At 43.6% G+C, this 14,290-nt stretch overlaps 1 protein-coding gene across 1 annotated transcript in view; it reads right to left on the bottom strand.

Annotated features, from left to right (window-relative positions):
* Positions 1-14,290, bottom strand: part of DSTYK (dual serine/threonine and tyrosine protein kinase) — a 65,038-nt gene that overhangs the window by 36,826 nt on the left and 13,922 nt on the right. The window contains exon 2 of the mRNA XM_015419342.1: positions 11,478-11,866. Within this exon, the coding sequence (XP_015274828.1) occupies positions 11,478-11,866 (389 nt within the window). The remainder of the gene's footprint in view (positions 1-11,477; positions 11,867-14,290) is intronic.

Raw genomic sequence — 14,290 nt, 5'->3', positions numbered from 1 at the left:
TTCCCCAGGTCAGGCCCGGTCCGGGGGCCTTGGGAGGAGGCAAAAACCCTCTATCGATTCCCCGGCTCCAGCCCTGCTGACTGGCGCGTTCCCACAAACAGCACTCAAAGCTGTCACCGCAGCTGCAACCGTAGTTGTAGTTGGGCCCCGTCGAAAGTGGCGACCGCACAGCCGACCAAGACAAGCAGGGCTCAGGACACCCCGCAGCTCGCCCCTGCAGCGCCAGGAAAGCTGTTGGGAAAGTTCTCATGCTGCGCTGCGGCTTCTCCATGCAGCGTCGTTGGAGTGAGGCCTCTCCGAAGGAAGGGAGGTAGGTATTTGTTAGAGGAAAACCAGCCCTGATGACTCAAGGCACGGTATGGTCTACAGTCCACTCTCCCCACTGGCATAGTTGATGGTATGTGGCGTGCTCCAGGAGGTTTTTTGGCTGGTTAGGGTTGGTTGGTATTTGCTGAAATCAGTTTAAACGCAGGAGCTCTTGCACTGAGACTCCTTACCGGCCGCCATCTTAGGGAGGGTTCTAGAAACAATGTGAACTGAAGAACTATAAAGAATAGCAGGACAAATTCCTTCAAAGAAGAATCTTTTGAAGAACCTCCTATAGCTTTAGAAAGTGAAGTGAAACCTGCACTAGTGGGAAAACCAAATCACCAGGAGTAGATGGGATATCAATCGAGCTATTCTGAGCCACAGAAATGGAGTCCATTAAAATTTTAACAAGAAAATGCCAACAAATATGGAAAACAAAACATAGGCCCAGAGACTGGAAATTTACATTCCAATTCTGAAAAAAGGAGATGACAAAGCCCGCATTGGGCCATCGCAATAGTTTCTCAAGCAAGTAAAGTGATGCTCAAAATCTTACACAGACTGATACTCGTACTATATATGGAACGAGTAATGCCGGATGCTCAAACTGGATTCAGAAAATTAAGAGGCACTAGAGATCATATTGCAAATTTATTTTTATTTATTTTATTGGACTTGTATCCCACTCTCCCTGCAAGCAGGCCAGACAGAAGCAAAAGAGACAAGTGCAGCCCCACACAGAGAGAATTTCAATAATCCAGTCTGGAAGTGAGATATGGGACCAGCTGCCTGATATGCCTCAGATGGAAAAAGGCAGACCTGGCAGTGGCGGTGACCTGGTTACTGGAACATACAAGCAAATTTCAGAAGAAAATCAGCTTGTGAATCATGAAAGGTTGTGTTAAAAGAAATGGGTGTGCCACAACATCTGACTGTTTTGATGCACAACCTGTACTCTGGACAAGAGGCTACTGTTAGGACAGCATATAGAGAAACAGAATGGTTTCTAATTGGTAAAGGAGTCAAACAAGGATGTATTTTATCTCCCTGTCTGTTCAATCTATATGCAGCACAGATCACAGAGATGAACTAAATTCAATTTAGATGAAGATGGAGTGAAAATTTAAGATATGCAGATGATACCATATTACTGGAACAACTCCTGATGAAGGTCAAAGCAGAAAGCACCAAAGTGAGATTACAGCTGAACATAAAAGAGACAAAAGTAATGACTACTGGGAAATTACACAACTTTAAGGTTGATTATAAAGAATTTGAAATTGTTCAAGATTTTCTATTCCTTGGCTCCATCAACCAAAAGGGTGACTGCAGCCAAGAAATCAGGAGACTAGGAAGGGCAGCCATGAAGGAGCTAGAAAAGTTTCTTAAGTGTAAGAATGTGTCGCTGGTGACAATTAGGGAAGGGCAACAACCAGGAAATGCGATTTATTTTGGTTCGTGGTTTGTGAGCCACGAACCATCACAAACTTTGGGGCACCAAACAAGCTAGTTCAGTTCGTGAGGTTCATGATGCAGTAGAATAACCCCCCCCCATGTGCTAGAGACCCCAAACTTGCAGGGAATCTCTGGGTGACTTTTCTCTATCTGCTCTCCACATTTGGTGAGGATTGGATTTACAGGGTCCAAGTTACAGCCCCCCCAAAAAGGTGCCCCAGGAAAGTGCTTTCTGGGGAAAGGACAGGCACAAGTTCCGGAGTGTATAGAACAAACTCTGTGAAAGGTATAGGAATGAAACTCACAGAGGACCTCCCACTGATGCTCTTCTACATGCCCTCCAAGTTATGTGCAGATTGGATTTAGGGTTATGGCCCCTCAAAGAATATGTCCCCAGGAAAGTGTTTTGGGGAAAATGGCAGGCACAGGTTCAAAAGTGTGTAGAATGAACCCTCTGCAAGCTACACACAGGAACCCCACCCTGCTGCCCACTCCTCTACGATCTCTCTTCCCTGTTGCTTTAAAGTTTGGTAAATATTTTGAGTGGACACTGTCCATCTGGAAATGTATCCATTCATGAACCGCTGGAAAGCTCGTGGTGGTTGACCTGCTACGAACTTCAGTTTGTAAACCATGAACTCCCCCCAAATTAATCACAAACTTTAGTTTGGGAGCTGGTTTGTGCCCATCCCTAACCACAATAATTCATACAATAGTATTCCACATTAATATGTGTGGGTGTGTAAGTTGGGCAATGAAAAAAACTTACAGGAAAGAAAGTTGCTTCCTCTGAAATATGATGTTGGAGAAGAGCTTAAAACAGAGGTGTCAAACATGTTGTCCACAGGCCGGATACGGCCCGCAGAAGGCTCAAATATGGCCCCTGAGCAATTTCCTTCTCCTGCTTCCTTTCCCAGGGCTGCTCCTGCAGCCACACTGTAGCTTGCTTTTTCCCAGCTCTCTCAGTGGCTTTTTGCTTCCTGCCTCTTGCCTCCCTCCCCCCTTCCTTGCTCTCTCTCTCTCTCTCTCTCTCACACACACACACACACAGAGAGAGAGAGAGAGCTCCATGGCATCCTCCTGGACTGAATTCTCCTGTATGGAACTGAGACCTAGGTTTCCTGTCTCATTACCAATGCTGGTGTCTCCACACCTACTACCCCTCTGCATATCACACCTAACCCAATCAAGCCTGGTACAGTCATTCACCTGCTATTGAAATCACCTTTATAAAGTTTCTATCTCTGGTACCCCATGTTACATTTTATGGCATGCATGGCTCGGCCCAACAAAGAGACATTTACGTCAGACCCAGCCGTCCTAACAAATGAGTTCAACACCTCTGGCTTAAAAGATACAATGGACTGCCAAAAAGACAAATGGGTTGTAGATCAAACCAAGCTTGAACTCTCCCTAGAAGCTAAAATGACTAAAATGAGGCTATTGTACTTTGGTCATATTGAGAAGACCAGACAATAATGCTAGGAAAAGTTGAAGGTGGCAAGGAAAAAGGAAGACCCAACATGAGATGGACTGACTCAATAAAGGGAGGCACAGCCCTCAGTTTGCAAGACTTGAACAAGGCTGTTAACAATTGGATATTTGGGGCGTCATCATCACCATAAGTCAGAAGCAACTTGACGGCACTAAGCAATCAAGGTCAGTTTTAGACAGAACAAGTCAGGAGCCCAAAAGAAATGGGGAAAGGCAGCCCTGAGCCGGCCTAGCCCGGGAGGGCTGGGATAAAAATCTAATAAATAAATAAGAGACAAGAAACACAGTGGAAAATGTCTCCCAAATCATAAGTTCTCAGAAGCTTGAACAGATTAATATCTCTCCACCATGAATTTCTGTTGCTCTCAATATTCTAACCCTCACCATGTTTGTGGACAAATTTTAACAATTTTTATTGGCATGAGCCATAAACTGTCATTATAGTAAAGACAAGGTCATTATTATGAGATCTCCTGTGGGAGAGGAAGTCCAGGCCTCCTGCTGTTCCTTGCTTCTAGAGATGTAAAATTTCCAAAAGTTTAGAAGCCACCAAAAAGAAAAAATGTGGGAGGGAAAAACAGAAATTTGGGGGGGGGGGAATCAAAATATATGCATTACTGACTGTCCTATCAAACCTAATTACTGCTTTTAGAACATAAAGTGCACATTTTATAACTTACTTCGCATATAAAATTGCAATATCTTACATCTAATAATGAAGTTGGCAGATCTTTGGATAATTAAATTTGATAACTGGGGCTGTGAACGGGCAAGACAGATATTTCTACAAACCTGAAAAGGGCCCTGGGTTTGCTGAAAATTTGTAATCTAAAAACCCCCAAACATTGGGGAGTTTAAAAAATCTGAAAATGATAAAAGGAGCACCAGTAGCTTTAAAAACTAAGTCCCTCAGTGACTGTTGGTAGGCAACCACAGTCTTCCAAGCCTTGGTTTTTTGTGAATAAAAAGGCAGGGAGAGGGGGCAGGGCTTTTTCCAGGACTATTTCGGCCTTGAAGGGAGGATTCATAGGAGCCAGGCCTGATCAGGATTGCGTTGTCCGGGTTGGGAAATTTCTGGAGATTTTTGGGAAAGTCTGAGGAGTGCAGGGTTTGGGGATAGGAGAGGCCCTCAGCATGGTATAATGCCACAGAGTCCACCCTCCATAGTAGTCATTTTCTTCACGAGAACAGAACTCTGTTGCCTGGAGTTCAGTTGTAATCTGAAAGATCTCTAGGTCTCATCTGGAGGCTGGCAACCCAAGACCTGACAGGATCTTCTGAGTGACTTGATACCACCTGACTTGTATAACTCAACTAAGCCCAACCGCTTGCTATTGTTCAACAGTAGGCACCCAATGAATGCTAGTGTGGTTTAGCTGTTAGAGCTTCAGAGTAGGGTCCACAAGACCCAGATTCAGATCCCCATCTTGCTGTGGAAGCTCACTGGGTGCTTTTGGACCATTCATGTACTTTCAAGCCTACCCTACCACACAGGGTTGGGCAGATAAAAAGGAGAGGAGAAGGTGCTCTGGTCTCCACTGGGGCAAAAGACTGTAGTTTCCCTAGATAGAGGCTGCAGGAGGGGAGGAGATGGAAAGCTAATGACAGAGGGGAAGGTAAAGGTAGATCAGCTGTTGGGTGGGAAGGAAATAGTTTTGCCAATTACTGGAGATTTGAGGGGTAGACCCTGGGGAGGGTGGGGTTTGAGGAGGGAAGGGACCTCAGAAGGGTATAATGCTATAGACTTCATCCTCCAAAGCAGCCATTTCCTCCAGGGGAACTAGCATTGCCAACCTTCTGGTGAGGGCTGGAAATCACCGGAATTATAACTGATATCAAGATGACAGAGACCAGTTCCCCTGGAGAAAATGGCTACTTTGGAGGGTGGACTCTATGGCATTAGGCCACTTCTCTCCCCAAACCTCATCCTCCCAATACTCCACCCTCAAATCTTCAGGAATTTCCCAACTTGGAGCCGGCAACCCTAAGGAGAACTGATCTCTGTAGTTGGGAGATCTGTTATTCCTGGAGAGCCACCACCACCACTGTTGCTGTGAGTGGGGAGAGGAAGCAGGTGGCCCGTCTTCCCATCACCTTCTGGGTTCCCTACTTGCCTCCCCTTCACTGGAGAAGCAATAAGGTATGCATTGGAAGCAAGCCAGAGAATCCAAGCCTCATTTTTTTCATAGGGGCCATCACATTCCACAAGTCATCTAGGTCTTTCACAGCAACTCAAGAAGCCAAAGTGTTTCTTGCCATTTTTGAGGGAAATGACAACCAATCCTGAATCAGGGTAGGGATTCAAAAGTAACAAGTCCCTTGGGCCCCAGTTGTATGCTTGATGATGGGGAGGCATGAGCCAGGCCAGCCTGTTTTAGACAAGGACAGTTAAATTGAGATGCATTAGGGAATCTGTATTTGTCTTTGCTTAGTAGTAGCCCTAACCCTATTAGAGTGCTTTTTTTTTGGTAATTTTTGTCCTTTTTGTTTAAAATACAATTTGTTTATAAAAAAAATATCAAACCTTACTAGAGGTTTTCTGTACCCCTCAAGCTCAGTGGCAAAACCAGATCTCTTCTGCCTGTGATAAAAGGGCTCTGCCAATAGAATCAAAAGGGGAGTAACCTGCCCCCCTTCAGTAAAGCAAACCCTCCCAATCCAAGTTGGTGGCAATGGTCTACCTCACCCACCCGGTAGGGGGTAGAGGAAGCAGAAATGGGGTGTGTGAGAGAGAAAGAAAGGGACTCTGTGGCTGATTCCTTTCACGCCAGGGACCTGTACTTCCAGGACAGTGGGCATACTGATGCCAAGGGATGCTATAAAGCTCAATCCTAGACATCTTGGCAGATACAGAAATAATCAGGACTCAAAGACTTCCTCCCCACTGTTTTCAGTAAATGAGTACAATAATGATGAGGCCAACTGATTCTCTTGTGAGCTCACAGAAGTTCAGCAGCAGTGGGCTTCTCCCTGGCTCCCTTTCCCTATGTTCAGCTGGCTGTCACTAGCTAGTGATATGACCAGGGGCCAGGTGGTTCAGGTTGGGTCTGGCTTCTGAAATGGGGAAGGAAAGAGAGCTGTGAAAAGACTGGACTTTGTCTGAGCTCCCCCACCCAACTGTGTACTTTTACTGACAACAGCAACAAAGAGAAAAGCTCTACAGTGGCAGCTGCTGAGAAAGGAGTTGAAGACAGACCAGGGGAAAGTACATCAGTGTTAAGGGGGTGGGGGCAGGAATACAATGTGGTTCTCTAAATACCAGTGCAAATTCCCAGTTTGTTTGTTTTTTGAAGACTAAGGACTAGGCTACCATATCAGGAGAAAGAAGCAGAAGCCCTTTTCAAAAGAGGAGGGGGAGAAAGAAAACACTGAAATTCTAAGGTATCTTTGGTTCAAGACAGCAATCTGCCACTACAGAAACAAAGATGGCTCTTTAAAAATATGTCATTGTCTTCTTCATATAAAGTATATTGGAAGGGTAGGTGTGATGCTAGAATAGCCTGTGTGTAAAGGGAACAGCAGGCAAAGATTTTTAGGGGTTAGAGAGTTTACAGAAAGAGAAATGATACATGAACAGATGCCAGTAACCCATCAATCACCCTCTCCACAGATATTCAGCTGATTAAAGACTTACCTCACTTACTCATGCAGTCAGTAAGTAACGCTTATTTAAAAAGTTATTTTATGCTGGCATTTTAAAATTACTTACGTTTTTAATTGAATGTACGCTACCTTGAACACCTTTGTTGGGGAGCAGGATAAAGTAATTAAGATAACACCTTATTTGAGATTTAAATTAAAAATACTGAACCAACTCGGCAAAAACTAGATTCATCAGTGGATGGGAACTGTAGTGACTTGCTAGCGGCTGGTCCACAAGAACATGGCGTAATACAAGGTACATGAACTACTGTAGTTTACAATGATTTGTTGAAGATGCTCCCTCATTTTCCTTACGAAGAAGAGCAGCATTATAAATTCAATATCAAGAGATAATACAAATGCAGAGTTAAAGTTTTATATTAAACCCTGTTATTGTAAACCGAGAAGCTTGCTACAGCTGAAATATTTTTAAAAATCAATTTAAATAAACATTTATTTTTATCCATTCTGGCACGTCTTTTTTTTACTTCTTAGCACATGGGGGGGGGGGCAGTTTCAAGAGCCAATACTGTTCAGGATTAGAAGGGCTGAATCCTGCTCCTCTTAACCTGCACAGGAACACTGCCCAAGGTCTCCAATCCGTCTTCCCAATTATTTTTCATCAGAAATGCATCATTCTGCCCATTTCTAATTGCATTCATCAGTCCATTCATAACTAGTTGAGATCTGTAAATCATCTCATAATTTCTTTCCAAAACAACTCTTTAGATGCATCAGTTCCTTTCACTAGGCATTTTTTATTCTTAATTTTATAATTTAGACAAGATCTTATTAAACTCTTATATAGCACTCATACCAGCTTCAGTGATGCCACCACACCTTCAGACAAAGAAGGCCTGGAGACTGAAAGACTACAGCAAATTGTGAGTGCATGGTGTCCAAATTGTAACCTCACACAATGCGAGAGACTGCGTATCTTCTTCACTGTTTGCAGGGTGCATGAAACAGCAGCTTTAAATAATGATCCTCATGACTCTTGGTGCACGAGTGATTTTTGTAAGAACATTAACATTTCCCTTGAACTATATGTTTCTTTAAACTCTAGAAAAGATTGATCTTTTCTGTAAGCTGTCTCAGACACAAGGTAAGGCATGGATAGGTTTTGAAATCAACTTAACTGATGCCCCTCTCCCAGTTCTAATTTAAAACAGAAGATTCTGTAGCAAAGTGTTTTCCCCAATGATAATGCAGTCAAGTTTCCATATTGGTGTGAGAAGTATATTAACATCCTTTAAAATTCTATTTTAAAAGAGAGAGGGTTCCAAGTCTTTCCCCTCTCCAACAGAACTCCATCTTAATTTTCTACTCCTACCCAATTTGGGTGGCTGTTTTCATACAATTTGACCTAGATGAATCTGGAGTCTAACAAAGAGATCTTTGTCACTGGTTTTTCAAAAACCATTTGAGCAGCTCTGTATTAGCTGACCTATATAACATAAATACATATCTGGTTGAAATACACAAAACCAAGCCCAAAACTTCTTGTTTTAGCTTGTGTTCAGTGCCAATACCAAAGGGAGGGGGTAGCCCAGGGAAGCCAGGAAAGGCCAAACCCTTGGGTTGCCAACTTTCCAGGGATCCCCCAAAGATTGGGGATTCCATCTCCAAATACGGAGATTTGGCCAGAAGGGTCTCACTGTCCCTCTAAAAAGGCAGTGACGATTCCGTGAGTGGTGGCAGCGAATTTAAGGAGTGAGATACGCCCACGGGACAAGGGTAGGAGGCAAGCAGCTGAGTTGTAAACTGGAGCCTGTTTCACCATAGTAGGCAACCAAGCTTGGTTCAGACAAAGCAAGGAAACCCTTTGCAGGCCTTTGTGAGGAACTCATTGGGGCCAGTCCTGACTAGGGTTGCCAGCTGGAGATTTTCTGGTAGAGTCCATGGAAGCCAGGCTTTGGGGAGGGGAGAGGCCAGGCTTTGGGGAGGGGTCTCCGCTGAACAGAATGCCATACAGGCCACCTTCCAAAGCAGTTATTTTCTCGGGGGGGGGGGGAGATCTGTTGCCTGGAGTTCAGTTGTGATACCTGGTGATATTCAGGCTCCACCTGTAGGCTGGCTGCCCTAGACGTAGCAGTCAGTGTTTCAGGGCAGGGTCTGCTAGATCCAGGTTCTTGCTGCAGAAGCTGAGTGGGTGATTTTGGACCAGTCACAGACTTTCAGCCTTACCTACCTCACAGGGTTGTTGTGCAAGTCAAAAGGGGGAGAGGAGAATGATGTAAGCTGCTTTGGTCCCCATTGCAGAGAAAGACTACTTTTCCTCCTGGAAAACCATTGTTGCCAATCTCCAGGTGAGGGCTGGAGATCACTCAGAATTACAACTGCTCTCCAGATGGCAGAGATCAGTTCCCCTGGGGAAAATGGTGGACTCTGTGGCAGTCAAGGCTTCAGAGCACGGAAGAGGCTACAGGTGTGTGTGGGGGGGAAATGGGAAGCTGAAGAGTGAGGGGGAAATAAAGGTAGGTTGATGATTGGCTGGGAAGGAGACAGGGCTACCAACTCGAGGTGGGAAATTCCTGGACATTTGAGGGATGGAACCTGGAGAGAGTGAGGTTTGAGGAGGGGTGGGACCTCAAACAGGTACAATGCCATAGACTCCACCCTCCAAACCAGCCATTCCCTCCTGGGTAACAATTGTCGCCAATCTGCAGGTGAGGGGTGGAGATCACTCAAAATTACAACTGCTCTTCAGCAGTAGCAGAGATCAGTTCCTCTGGAGAAAATGGTGGACTCTGTGCCATTATACCCTGCTGAGGTCGCCCCAGCACATTGGCACTCTCCCAGAGCCTCTTTCTAGAGCTTGTCGTATTCATTTCCACAACGAGCCTTATTCCTAGTAATACATATTTGTATTTTTTATAATAACTTATTTTGATAGCTTGACCCTCATAAGCACTAAGAGCACCAGAATGTTTCAAGTTTCCTTCTACCCAGCAGTCTTTTCCAACCCTAGGAAAATTTATTTCTGGAGTCATAGGACCTGCATGAGTTAATGGGTACAAGGGTTAGTAGGCTGAAGGAGGGAGGGAGAGCTGTACTCATTGCCTTCTTCCTTCTCTCTACCATAGCCTCCCAACCTGCAGGGCTCTTAATCCAGGGAGATCCTGTAACCTTGGGAATAAACTTTTCTGGGGTTGGAACAGACTGCAGGAAAGATCAGTAATTCTTGCGTCTATTGATTGCTAAATCAAGTCTATAGGGTTGGACATAAAAGTGTTCCTCAGCATAATGACACTTATGTGGGCAGAGAAGGAAAGCAATCTTGCACACTTCAAATTCCCTCTTTGCATTTCATACTGTTTGTGAGGTTCCCTGCCCAGCTCCCAGACCAGAATCGGGGGGGGGGGGTCAATGGACATCAGCAGCAAGAAGGGGATTAGAAACCCCTGTTCTTCAAGCATTGCTGTACTACAGTATTCAAGATCTAATCCTTTTATCCAATCTACTTGGTTTTATAAGGCCATCTTAATATTTTATAAGGCCAACTGAACCTATCTGATTACTCTGGCCATCTACAGGGGCCCTTTGTTGGGTGCCCTCAGCATCTGAAGCAAGATGGGTAGCAACCCAAGAAAGGGCCTTTTCAGTCCTGGCATCAAAATTATAGAATCCCTTCTCAGGGAGATTATGGCTGTCCCTTTCAACCACTGCCAGCAGGTGAAGGCACCTGTTTCAATTGGTGTTTTCAAAGTGACCCTTCTTCCTGTTCATGTGTTTTAATTAGCTTGTGTATTCTAACATGTCTACTTAAAAGTCTACTTTAAAGTTTGTTCACCTGGGAAGCCTATGTTGGGTGGAAAGGAGACAATAAGATGTTCTAAATCAATACTAAACAAAATAAAGATAAAATGCTAGTTGTCCAAAGGGCCCTCCATAATGCCATAAGGAAGTATTTTCTCCTCCCAACACCCCCTTAATCCTTGAAACTGTTTCGTACTTTTTTGGGGGGCGAACTCTCTGAAGCAGGATAGGAAAGCAGAACTAATAATTGACAAGCCAGGGGTTTTTTTTTGGGGGGGGGGGGGCCTTCTGAAGCAGGATAGGAGAGCAGGACTAATTGACAAGCCAGTGTTCAATTAATCTTGCCTTGTCACATGGCTCTGGGAAGTACTCTAAACTTTGTTTTACATTACATATATTTTCATCCTTGTGAAAATCCAAGTTGATGACAGTACAAGAATATACAGTAACTGAACTGAAAATTGGGCTGAAAAAAAGCAATAGGTGAGGGGGATGATGAAGGAAACATATCAGGAAGGGGAAGGGTTAAGCACTATCCTCCCACTCAATTTTTTTTTTACAATATGTTGCTCCCTCCAAGTCCTGATTTTACAATGGAGAAGAAGAGACTTCTTAAAGGCAAGAGTGATGCAGAAGTGCATATAATTCTCTTTCCAAATAATATTTAGGAATGCAATCCACACTGCCATCAGGGCTCTTCTTGGGTTTTATATAGGATTTATTCTGCCTATCACAATCTACAGTACAATGTAACAATGCTTCATAACAAAGCTCAGTCTGTCAGAAATTCAAGCAAGAACATATAAGAATGTTAGTACCTGCAGTAACGTGTGGTTCAGTGTCACCTCGAGCTCCGCAATCTGGTGTGCCAGATCCTCATTATCCCCGTGGATTTCTAAGTCCTCCTCAGGTATTGTCTCCCATCTACCTTGGTGAGCTACCAAATTATGAACCAGTTCATACTGTCCTGGTAAAGCCAAACTAATCCGTGTTTGTCTTCCATATCTGAAGTGAATTCGACGTCTTTTACAGTTCTCCTCACTGCTAACTTTGTTGGTGGGAAGCAGTCTTTCTCCCAAAAGCATGTTCAGCAATTGGCATTTGGCATTACAGTTCTGGCCAAAGATTAAAAGGCATGGGCGACAATTTACTGTCAGTTGAAGGTACTCCTCCTCGTGTCGGGGAAAGGAAATTGAGTTCAGTGGCCCTAAAAAGCAAGGCACAAAGATCTTATTAGCAATTACATGTGTTCTAGAGTTATACATCACATTTGCCATCCAAGCATTCTATAGCACAGAGAAGCCACGTTTTGACCCTAAAGGAAGTTCTTGTGTCAGACTTGGGAACTTATGAGCCAAGTGGGTGCCACATAAAAGGCTGGCCAAGCAAGTGCATCTTCCTCATGGGGAAAAAAGATATTTTTGGCAGCAGAGAAGAAATGGGGGAGGAAAAGAAAAGAGGCTGGTTGATTCTACTTTGCCTTTTCAAAATGACCCCTACATGTTGACCAAAAACCTTGCCTTTTAATTCTCTATCTGGCAGGAAGAAATTCAACAGGCGAACTTTCTCCTATCAATATATTACTGCAAATGAAGTAATTAGCCCAACTATCTTTCTAATGATAGATTCTTCACTGATGTTACCACCACCTACCTGAGCAAGAAAATACAGCTGTTGGTTTCTATTACAGAGAATGCTTCTCCCTTCCTCAGCATGATGCTCTTCAGCCAAGACCTCTCACTCGCCACAGTGTTATAACTACAACACACCCATGGCTAAACAAGACATTATCTCTGCTCATTTATTCTTTTGTAGGACCTCAATTCCTCCAGATATAAAGTTACTCTTATCTTATTCCTACAACAGCTTAACAACTTGAGGTATTTATAGTTGCTCTTCAGCTTAAACAGGTAAAATAAAGAAATCCTTATCTACTAGAAACTCAGGCCAGTATTTGTTAATTGGTTAAACAAATACTTGCATCTCAAGATATGCTTAATACTGGGGGTTTTTTTGCATGCTTCCCTTAGTCATTCAAGAGGCTAATATACAGGACTACTTGGGAAGCTGCAAGGACATGTGGGGGAGGCATTTCATTTTCTCCTCACCCACTATTTCCTCCTTCCTTTCCCTGAAAGTCTCCCTTGCCTCTCCCTTTTCCTGCTTCCTTCTGTCCTTCCATCTACCAAGCAAACCTACCCTTATCTGCCCCCCATCTTCAGCTTTCTCTCCCTCCTCCTGGTAGCCTCTACCCAGAAAAAATATGGCCAAGTTGCACAGTGCCAGCCACCGAGCTAGACACAGTTGTGCAGTGTTGAATGTCTTTCCCCCTATATCCCCTTCCCCATACTATTTCTACTTTCCCTGCAACCCCCATAGCCTTTAATTTCTACTGTTCTTCCCACCTACCAACCAACCTAGTTTTACCTGGGCCCCATTTTCATCTTTCTCCAGAATGGTGACCGAAAGCCACTCCAATTTTCTAATCACCTCCATTTTATTCTCACAACAATCCTGTGAGATAGATTGGGCTGAGTGTGTATAACTGCTGAAGGTCACCCAGCAAGATTTCATGGCAGAGTAAGGATTTGAACCCAGGTCTCCCAGATCCTAATCTGAAACTCTGACCACTATACCACACTGGCTTTTGTGGCTTGCTGTTGAATAGTAACAAGCAGCCAAGCCCGGGTAAGATGAGCAAGTTGACTAATGGCTCCTACTGGGTCTGGTCCCACTGAGTCCTCCCTCAAAGACCCTGCCCCTACCCCCACCTTTTACTTACAGAAACCAAGGCTTCAGCTGGCAATACTGTTGAGATTGCATAGAAACGGTCACAGAGGGCATTTGTTTCTTAAAACTACACTTGCCGCTTATATTATTATTATCATCATTAGCTTTCAGATTTTTCTGTAAACCTGGGGCTTTTCTTAGACTTGCAGAAAGAACTGTCTTGTCTGTTCAGGGCTCCAATCTCTGGATTTAAATATCCACAGATTTGGTCACATTAAGAATTAAATATGTTGAGTCTTTTCCACCTAGGCTGGGCCCACCAAGTCTATGGCTTGGGCAGTTTCCTAATTATTTTAGTTATTTTGCACAGTAGCATGAGCTTGCACACGAACAGCAACAAATGGCAGACTTTAAGAATAAAGAATGTATATTCAGTAACAAGCATTTTACATGGGGAGGCATTAAAAACATAGTTTCCCCCCTCTTGCAGTTTGGGATATCCCATTTGTTTTATATAGAATTTTTAATTAATTTTCATATAAACAATAACATATCAATACAGTGTTATAAGCAGACATCTCCAAGACAAAAAGTATTAGCATAGTAATTACATTGTAAATCTGATTTTTTTTTTTATTTGGATATCAGCATGAACTTAAAATACAACAATTATAAATAATAAAAATGATTAACAACAATACCAACTTGATTAATAAACAACTACATCAACATATTTCTTGGGAAGGCTACAACTTTTGTTTTCTGCGTTATTAGGGATAGCCCATTTTAACCACATCAGAAGTCAACCGCCTCATTCTGCTGACTGTGTGGGCCAGTCCAGACCTTACATTCTGTCATTAGCATGCAGAATTCAATGCAGAAAGCCTTTAACTGTCCCCTG

The sequence above is a fragment of the Gekko japonicus genome, unplaced genomic scaffold (genome assembly GCF_001447785.1).
Source record: "Gekko japonicus isolate JY-2015 unplaced genomic scaffold, Gekko_japonicus_V1.1 scaffold276, whole genome shotgun sequence".
Taxonomy (NCBI): Eukaryota; Metazoa; Chordata; class Lepidosauria; order Squamata; family Gekkonidae; genus Gekko; species Gekko japonicus.
The sequence above is the reverse complement of the archived record's forward strand: the minus strand, read 5'-3'. Positions and strand labels throughout refer to the sequence as shown.